Here is a 10,058-nt window from a genome sequence, read left to right as displayed (position 1 = left end):
TGTTTGATGCGCATACATAGCCAAATGTAGAGATTCAACTCATCGTCACTACGTCGGGCTGTAGCACACTGAACGGTCTTCCAGGTCACACTTCATCCATGTCTAGCCGCGAAACTTTTCGTGATAACCTTATTTTACTCCTGGATTTTATTGTATAAAGTTGTTCTACTGCGCTAACTGTAACCTTTCTTTGTTTGCTACCTTTTTATTTAAAACGTCCTCATGCTCACACGCAAAACACACCGCCACAACTCGCCAAAAAGCGCAGCTAAATACACCCAAATCTAACGGTCAAACAGCGTCGGACGGGTAACGACACGAACAGCTTTCAAGCAGAATCAAGCACAGACAAGCAACACAACACCCTGCTAACTTTTTTTCTGTTACGCCCATGCTCAGTGCCATTTGAATGGGCCTGTAAGGCATTGTGAATGAATAAGTAAATAAATTCTGTCATAAGAACGTCACTGAGCAGCTAAACTGAAGTATTTCGTTAATTTACGTTAATATCTTGCCATTTTTCATTACCATTGATCCTCACCAGCGGTGATTTGTTTTTATTTTTGCCTACTTCAAATAATTTCCTTTGATGTCATAATTACTACACTTCAACTAAAAATACAAATAATGGCCTGTATGCTTTCCTTGGCTTCATTATCTGTGGGGTTCATTAGATTACGCATGATGTTGTTGCTTATATAGAGAAGGAAAGTATATCTTGAACGCTGCGCGTGTTTCATTTGGCTAGGTGCGATCGCCACAGGGATCATAACGAATGAAACATATAAGTATTCCGCCAAATTATTTACATTACTTGTCATGTTTGTGTAGGCCTTCGAGCACTCGAGCCATCATATAACGCAAAAAAAGCAGTATATTCACGACAGTATGAACGTATAGAAAAGCATTATTGATGACAGCATTATTAATACATGTCTATAATTAATAGAACGTAACGGAGTCGAAACTGCAATAATTTGTAGACCACTATATCTCTCCTGATAATACTGACGTAATAACAACATCACTTCATGCTTAAGTGCGTGAGTTGCCTACAAGTAGCATTCTGGTACCGATTAAAAGGAGTACTGACACGGATTTCAGAAATTTTCGTATTTTTGCTCTAAAAAACACAATTGTCGAGAACCCTGGAAATAATATCGTAGTACCTCAGAACGCATCGAATATGTTTTAATTAAGAGCGGAGCCGTTTATGCCAGCCGTTGGTTGTAATCCATCAACAGAAATCTATCATCTTCATGACCGGCACGCGCTATGTTCGTCTTCGTCTTCACTGCTCCCAGGACATGTGCGCCGATTTGTCCGGCGTGGAGTGAAACAACTCTGATGGGTGAAAGGAAAAGTACAGAGAGAGATCGAAAGAGAGAGAAAGAGAGAAATTCTTGGGGAAAAAAAATTTCTTCATGAGGCGGCATTCGAAGCCGCCTACCCCCGATCCGATGGCGAGCATCGTAACTCCTCGGCTATCCAGGCACGCTAGCAGAGCATAACATGGGTATGAATAGTATAGTATACCCAAGGGGTGGGAAAGGGAAGTGAGGGTGAGGACGAGAGATGTGAGGAGAGGGTGAGGAGGAGGGAAAGGGGGAGGGAGATAGTAAAACATAGCATAAAAAGAAATAGAGAAATAGAGAGAAAGAAAGAGTAGAAAAAGAGAAAGAGAACTAAAGACAGAAAGATAGATGATCAAAGAAAGAGAGAAATATATAGACAGAAAGAGATGGAGAAAAAGATGAAGCGAGAAATGGAGAGGGAGAGAAATCAAGGGAAGAAAGAGAAAGAAAGACAGAAGGAGAGAGAGCTAGAAATGTATATATAGAGAAAGAAAGACGTAGAAATAAACAGAGACAAATAAGACAGAAAAAAATAGAGAGAAGAGAAAAAAAATATTGCAGTAGCTTAACTCGGCTATGCCAGGATAACGTAGCGTTAGCAAAGGTTCAGCTAATTATTCTTAGCTTTCCTGATTGTCTAGGATTAGCTTGATTATCATGCTTACTGCTTCTCCAATGACACACACACGGTATACGTATTATGTGGCACATATATATTTATTTTGCCAGGCAACTACTTCGGGATCCGATGAGTTAAGCTTCTCCGCTCTTCTGCGCCGTTGAGCAGCATTTGCGCTCTCCTCCTCCATGGCTATACCACACTGGCAAACGCCAGTCAGAGGCGCTATCACGCGGATCCAGCGTAGTGTCAGGCGGCGACTGTACAGCGAAGGCGAATAGCTGCGCGTGCGCCGGCGCCAGCACGTCTACCTCGGCTACGACGTCACTCCTCTGGAAAGCGCAGACCGGCGGCAGCGAGTCGCACGCGGCAGCGGCGGAGTGCCCGGGAAGTGCCGGCTCCGATGCGCCCACTGTGTGACATCCCTGATCGTCGCGCATGCGCAGCACGGCTCTTGAGGAGCCACGCGAAACTGGCTCGGCTAGGCCAGTGCAGCTAACGCTACAAAAGAAAGCAGTGAAGAAAGAAAGAGAAAAATACAGAGGAACGAAGAAGGCCGCCCAGCTCCCCAGTTCCTTCAGGCTTGGCACCACTAGCGCGAAACTGACTTAATTTTTCAAATACCACCTTTAAAAAACACTTTGGGTCGGGGTATCGAGGAGGCGGTTTCACAGTTGCGCGTCAACACAGTCTGATCTGACGTAGCTCTAAGTCACATGGGAACAGCAACTCGTTGCATACTATCTGCTACACTGCTATCTGCTATACTGCTGTCAGTCGCACGTGGTGCACGTAAACAACGATGAGTAAATGTCGTCCAGCGATTTCGGCGTCTTCTGCGGCATACAATTCGCAAACCCAGCCAATGTGTTGACTCGCCATGATAATGTCCATTGCGGTAGGACTGGTGTGCAGATGCTGGGCGATGAAACCTTCAACATCGAACTGAATTATGTTATACGGGTTTCGTGGCGCCGGTGTGGGGAGAGCGTAAACCCTGCATGCCAAGGAAACGAAAAATGTCCCTTTTGCGACGCCTCAAGATCGTGTCCGTGCTGCTTTAAAGTGAATATCTTTACACGTGCTAAAGATCTAAATTTAAGACGAGAATTGAGTTTCGTGAACAGAGGGTCTGTTTGGCCTATTCTTGCCCACCATTGCAACTGGCTCGCAAATGGTGATGGTAAAAGTGGCGTGGACAAAGATTTATCTGAGGCATTTTCGCCCGATGATATTAATAATAATTTAATAATATAGTTAAGCCACATTAAAACGAAGTTGAAAAAGGGGCCGAATTTATTTTGGTAAATCCACTAAGATATATCCATTTACCATCCTTACTGCCAACACGGAACCGGTTTCGAAGGTATTTTAACTGATTATATCCGATTCTAAGCCTATTTGGACTCACTTTTGGAGAGTACTTTTGTTGAGCAAGTTACTACAAATCAGGGCAAGTACAGGCATATTTAGCTTGTTTAACTTGAAACCTAGGCGTCAGTACTATGTGTTTTAAACTCATAGCGACAAACTTTATAATTTCAGACATTCGGTTCAATGTTTATGTGGCTTATATGTCGCCAACTAGAGTTGCAACCATGATGAAGACGACTTGTAAACAGAACAACAATAATTTATTAACAATATTTGTACAGAAATGTTCTTTTGCAGCTTGAACACGGGTTTAGACGTGATCCCTGCGACTAATTCTTGCGTCTGCAAATGGTAAAGAAAGGAAAATTATGGCACACGACGGACTTAAAAATAAAAGTGTGAAATGTTTTGAGTATCGAAAGAAAGGCACCGAAAAAAGTGCATGCAACAACTTTATTGCTATTCTTCCAATTGCGCAGCAGATTTAATGCAGTCGGCTAAAATTAACGAATATGTTACAAATCCTCTAATTTTGCTGGCAAAAAGGAGCGTGCACTACGACTGACTTCTACAGCTCATTTATTCATTTCTTGCTACTATTTCGCGCCGTATGTTGAATACAATTCAATAAATAAGTCTTCTTTAGAGTTTTTTAGCCGACGTCACTTCAATGTACATACACGGCACTTATAGATGGACTATAAGGCAACATAGCATGAGGCGTCGAATTAACTACGGGATCACAGCACTACCAACTTTCCTAGAGTTGGGAGGCGCTTACTTGTCTCAAATGCCTTGATTTTGCAAAATGGCGCACACGTTTTTCGATGCCACGGCAGCATTACCGCCTGTGTGAGCAGCATTTAGAAATAATCAGGGATACAGAGAGAGCCGTTTCAATAAGTTCAAGAAGGCTTATGAACACTAAGAGGGAAAAAATCGCCCACTTGGTTAGCAAAGTAATCGCGTTGAAGCCGCTCACGCTCTTGCGTAAGATTAAAAAAAGAAGGGGGGGGGGTTGCATTAGCGCTAGCACGCCTGCCTCACAGGTAGTGAATACAGATATCTATTGAAATGGCCAAAGAAAATCGTCATCAATGTACTACACATTGCAGCGTTTTCCAAAAAGTAAACAAAAGTTAAATGGTTAATTTTCATACCTGCTCTAATAATGGCCAATTCCACCGACTTGTCCAAAGCCAGTCTGTCCGAAGCCAGACTGTCCAAAACCAGCCTGGTGTCCCGCGGCGCCGCCGGCGAAGCCACCTGAGTGCTGGCCGAAACCGGTTCCGTAGCGGTTCGAGTCGGTCTTGGAGAAGCCCATGTTCGAGCTGTAGCCCATCTGGTTGTTGTAGCCCTGCACGTTCCTGAATGAGTCACCACCGGCAAAGCCACCCGAGCCCTGGTTGAAGCCCTGGGCGCCACCGGCAAATCCTCCTTGGTAGCCGCCCGCGTTGTGGCCGTAGGCAGCGCCGCCTAGAAGGCCCTGTCCTCCGAAGCCACCACCGTAACCAACAGGACCGCCGAAGAAACCGCCTCGTCCCTCGATCTTCTCTTCCTTGCCAGCGTCGGCTGCGGCTGGTGCATCCTTCTTTGCCGCTGGCCCAGCGACAGCCAGGCAGACCACGGTGGCCAAAACGGCGATGCTCAGGAAGTTCTGCCGGACATAGAGAGAGAGTCAGTGCAGCATGGAGCTTGCAAAAAACTACAACCGATAAAGAAGCGCAGGTTAGTACGAAAGAAAGAAAACAGAAAGCAGGTACGATAACAAGGCTACACTGGATGAGTGGAAAGCGACTAGCTGTGGCAGTTCGTCAAATGGAATGGTATATAAGGGGTTGAAAGGTCGAACGAGTGACATTGAAAGGCGTAACAACTCTTGCGCACACGCACAACAGCGTTCAGCGCGCATTCAAAGGGAGTAGCAACTCCGACGTCTTTAGAGAGTGTTGTAGTGTTTTTGTAATCATCTGTGCTGGTGACCGTCATTGTCAAAACGGGATAGTGCATACTAGTGTGGATGTGCTTTATGCTAAATTTAAGGCGGAAAGTTGGGCTGGTTGGTAACGTGAATAAGAGGACATGTTTACTAGCGAAAAATACGTGGACGAGAAAAAGGAATACAGAAGAACTCTAGCGTTGTCCCGTATTCCTTCTTCTTGTCCACGTCTTTTTCGCTAGTAAGCATGTCCCATTATTTATGCTAAAACTGTAAACGAGGTGCTGGTATAGGCTAACAACGACGACAAAGTGATGTGGCAAGTTCGACTGGCAGTCAGTATCAGGATTTGTGACTGAGAAACGTCTATCGATCATTGAACGCGGTAACAGACTTCAAATATCGAATATCTTGTCGTTTCTGGGATTGAAAATTAAATAATCATACTTTTCATTCGGAATATTGTCCAGTCTCTGTTAACGCAGTACAAAAAAAAAAATGTAGAGCGACTTTGCGTTTATTTTGTTGCACGTAGAACCGTGTGAAGTTTAAACTTCTTCTTTTCTGAATAGTCAGTGCAATGTTCAGTTTACTGTGTGTAGGCTCTTTACCGAGTTATTGTGGGTGCTGCCAATGCGAGCCCAACCGTGCAGTCAAGGATCATTGTGCATAAGTTAAGGGAGTTCGAAAAATGCGGCCTAGAACCTTATTCTCGCTTCAGTTTTAAGCTAAATGCACTTGCTGGTAATTTTGACTCTTGCCTCTTGAAAAACATTGTGCAATATGCACGTTCAATATTTCAACACAATACCTTGAGACCGGGTGACAAATCTTGTGAGAAACTGTGTTAGTAACTCGCAAAGGCCCCGGCAAAGCATGACCAATACGATTTCTTCAATCGCAGCGGACAATACGTTCACGTCATCTTATTCAAGGGACATTTTTGGTGACTTACTTGCAGCAACACAATTCTTCTAAACTTAAACTGCCTACACTCAGTCCAGCTTCGCCATCTTTGCTCCATACCAATGAGCTTTGCGCGAGACATCTCCGCTAATATTCCCGTTTATTTATTTATCAATACAGGCTCGAAGTTTTTCGAAAAAAAGAATGTTAAGTATGAAAAATCCGGCAAGTTTCAAAGTAAAAATAACAGCTTTAGCCATATTCAAGAGCACCCGATACATAAAGCAGGTATTCCGTCCAACGAAGGCACTGAAACTTCTAATGTGCCAGCTGCAATGCATTCGTTGAGAAATACCTCCACCGCATCAAAGTCCGTCTCTTACCTTCATCTTTGAAGGTGGGATCTTTTCTCCGCCAAAGCACTCGTATGACTTTTCGATAAGAATGCTGGCCGTTTTATATAGGGCGCAAAAAAAACGGCAAGGTCCTCCAAATGAAAATGAGAGGACGATCGCAGCCCAGTTTAATGTTACATCACTCCCCTGCAAGGCAAGAAAGAAAAAGAAGCCAGAAGAAAAAAAAGATGGCGACGATATGCCCAGGTGTCCCCATCAGGCAGCTCACGCTCTCGCTGACGCGGCATGCTGCGTCCGGGTCATACAGAAAAGACTTGAAGTGGCCTTTGCATTAGAAATGCTGGGGACAATACACCGATCGACGTGGTGTTTCCAGTGGCCAGTGGAGCGTGTACGGAACGGCCGGCGGTTTTCACCCCGTTTCCTTCGAGGAAGTGGAGATCGCCTACAGTGTGTCCTTGATGCACGAGACTGCAGGCGAGGAGCGAAGAGAAAACGTATCACGCAGGTGATGTCATTGCTCTTAGCTGGAAACTACGGACCGCTGTGCGCGTGTTCGTCACCGTACGGTGTCGCGTAACGCTAGCGGAAACGTGACATAATGTTTTGATGAGAATGAGAACCGGATTTTGCCCATGTGGTGCCAACGCCGCTACACATCCATGCACGTAGACTAAAAGCGTTTTCGTGCCTCTGGCCTCTGTCGTAACGGTACATATACCGTACATACATCACGAATAAGAAGGTCTTTCACGACTGAGCGTTAAGCTCAGCTTTAAATTATTGATCCACAGTGCAGGAATAAACTAACGATGACCGTCAGGTGTGATATATATATATATATATATATATATATATATATATATATATATATATATATATATATATATATATATATATATATATATATATATATATATATATATATATATATATACAAAGTTTCATTTCTAGTTACACGGCGTTTTTCTTTTCTGTATTTGCTGATTTTCCATTACGCCATTGAAATAGAAAGCACATTTAGAAAATTCGACGAATCTGTTGAATACCACGCTCTCGGTGTGGATTTTAGAATCATATATGATCCCACATTATGTGTACTGGTTTTATTCCTGATTTATTGCTTAAAGACGCACAATAGAAGGCCGCCCACCGCGCATCCTCTGCTTTGTTTGTCCTAAAGTTTCTGCTATATAAGTTGTTTGTGTGTTTTCTATAATGTGAGATACAGACTTATCAATCAATCTACACAAAAGCGTGGCCAGCGCGGCAAAATAGAAACAGTTTAAAAAAAGTTTGGAAAATTAGGACCAATAAGTAGAAGGTCAATAAAAGTGCTCGACAGGGTCGAGGCCATCATCATCTGCATTGCTTCGCGAACAGTTGCACCAACCGTCCTTTGCATCATTCGTGACACACTCGAATGGCAGCCCTCAGACCGGAACAGAGCAGATCGAACAACCTTCGAACCAGGTATACTCATCGGTTATACGCCTTCTCGGCAATAACCGCCATATTAGCTGTACAATTCATTGTCGAGTGACAGTATTTTCCGAGCGTCAGTTCGTTTTTTCAAGGGAGCAACTTCACTTGGCGCGGTCGCCGAACAGGGCTCTTTGTTAAGACGCAATGGAGCGTAGCCAACGAAGTTGTACTAGGAACGCATCGTATGCGAGTGCCGAATCTTACGTACTTCAGGTTCTCGGGAAGTTGCAAACGTTGAATGGGTTTCATTCTCAGCTGGTAATGACTGCAGAGCGAGTATAGATCTTGCGATCACTCTATTGGTTATTAAAGGGGCAACAAGCCTCTCACACCTCTCGTGGAAAGTTTCTGAACAATCTGCCGCTTTCTTGGAAGTTGTTCGTGATCTCAAGCCGCAGAGATGTCTCCCGAGGTTGTTCTATGCTTGTCGTTCAGCTTTACATATTTGGATATTGTGGTTGAGTGAATTTTGTATTATACTTTCATAAGTTTGTAAGAATGAATAATCAACGCTTTTTGTAAAGCGCTGAAACTAATGAGACCGTACATTTTTGCAGCTTCAGTAACAAGCAGATCTCCGTGAAGATCACTTTAGAGTGATTTGCACCTAGTTGCCACGGAGAAATTATTTCGCATTATATCTGCGTTCCATAAAAAAGACTTACGGAGAACGCACCCCATTTCATACCTCCTCGGAGCTTCATGATACGTGCATATCTGGTATTTTCATCATTTATTTGCAGTTCCTAACAGCAATGGCTCTTTTCAAACGTAAGCGACTGCTGTCTTGAATATCAGGCCGCTGTCATTTTTTCCGCTAAATACGACCAAAGTTCGATTAGAATGCTTTACAGATGAACAACCTGCGTACATGTTGCAACAATATTACGAAATCGGAAAGTACGTATAACAAGTGCAGCTTGATTTCCACTGATAATTACTTACTTTTACTAACCATCACAAATAAAAAGGAGTTGTTTTCCCGACAACTGCACGGGCACATTCTATGGGAATAATAAATGAAATCTCGAAGAACAGAAAACAAAATTTCATTCTCAGTACTTAGCCAGTGAATTGGTCGCTCGGTCAATGACAGCAGTATATGTATTGCATTTGCAATTTTCGAAGCATTTGATAACATACTTATTCTCCTCGCGTTCGGTATGCATAGCTGCAGTGATGCATCGCAAGGAATCCGCCTGTCCCGGTTAAGCAACTCTAAGAAAAAAGAAATGGAAATGTTGCGTCACATTGCTGTTGCGGCAATCATTAAATCAAGGCTAAAGGGAACCAATAAATAAAAAGAAAGTCAAGGCCGATTCCGATGCCGGCCATTCTACCTTCGTGCGCCGCGATCGCAATAACAACAACCTATATAGGGAAGGTGACGTCAGCCGACTGCTTCTGCGGGTGGCGCCATTGCAGCAACTGTCGCTAACCAGTTAAGTAACGCACCTTCAAACACGCTGAATGTGACGTTAATGCACGCAAAGCTTCATCACTTAAGCATTCCAACTATAGCCGATAGCAAAGACACTTGCTTAACACCTTTTTTGTGAATACGGCATCTTATTCCTCATTCTTTCGTAGGCGATTAGTGAAGATTCAAAAATGTCCAGTAACGAATCGAATAGCTTTCTGTTTGATGCGGTGCTCGAATTGAGTACATCAAATTCAATATGCCGAATATTTTTTGAATATTTTTCGCATTATCAGCACCGACTAGAAAACTCCAAAGGAGCGAAAGGTAGGAGCAGCGAGAGTAATTTCCTTGTTATAAGTATTCATTCACCAAGGTGCATGCAGTCAAAGCTTTAACGCGACTGTCGACGCTATATTCATCAACGGATGAATCCGTTTTTGCTTAAAGTTCCAATGTCGCTCAAGCGAAAGTGTCATCAGTCCACAATCATCATCCTGAGATTCATGATATTCATCCATGACACAGTGTTTAATTTTGATTTTGAAGCTAGTGACGAAATATTATCTAGAATCCTCTTGGATTTGCCCCGCCACGGTGGTCT

The 10,058-nt window shown here is 43.5% G+C and overlaps 1 protein-coding gene across 1 annotated transcript; it reads right to left on the bottom strand.

The window, feature by feature from the left end:
- Positions 1-3,586: 3,586 nt before the first annotated feature.
- Positions 3,587-6,644, bottom strand: LOC119386381 (uncharacterized). The gene is made up of 3 exons (XM_037653699.2): positions 6,577-6,644; positions 4,509-5,005; positions 3,587-3,690 (listed from the first exon to the last, which is right to left on the bottom strand). Exons 1-2 carry the CDS (start codon positions 6,580-6,582, stop codon positions 4,514-4,516), a joined length of 498 nt encoding a protein of 165 aa, XP_037509627.1. The 5' UTR covers positions 6,583-6,644; the 3' UTR covers positions 3,587-3,690; positions 4,509-4,513.
- Between the last annotated feature and the right edge of the window lie 3,414 nt (positions 6,645-10,058).

The sequence above is a fragment of the Rhipicephalus sanguineus genome, chromosome 1 (genome assembly GCF_013339695.2).
Source record: "Rhipicephalus sanguineus isolate Rsan-2018 chromosome 1, BIME_Rsan_1.4, whole genome shotgun sequence".
NCBI lineage: Eukaryota > Metazoa > Arthropoda > Arachnida > Ixodida > Ixodidae > Rhipicephalus > Rhipicephalus sanguineus.
Note: the sequence above shows the minus strand (reverse complement) of the source record. Positions and strands in the feature narration are given on the sequence as shown.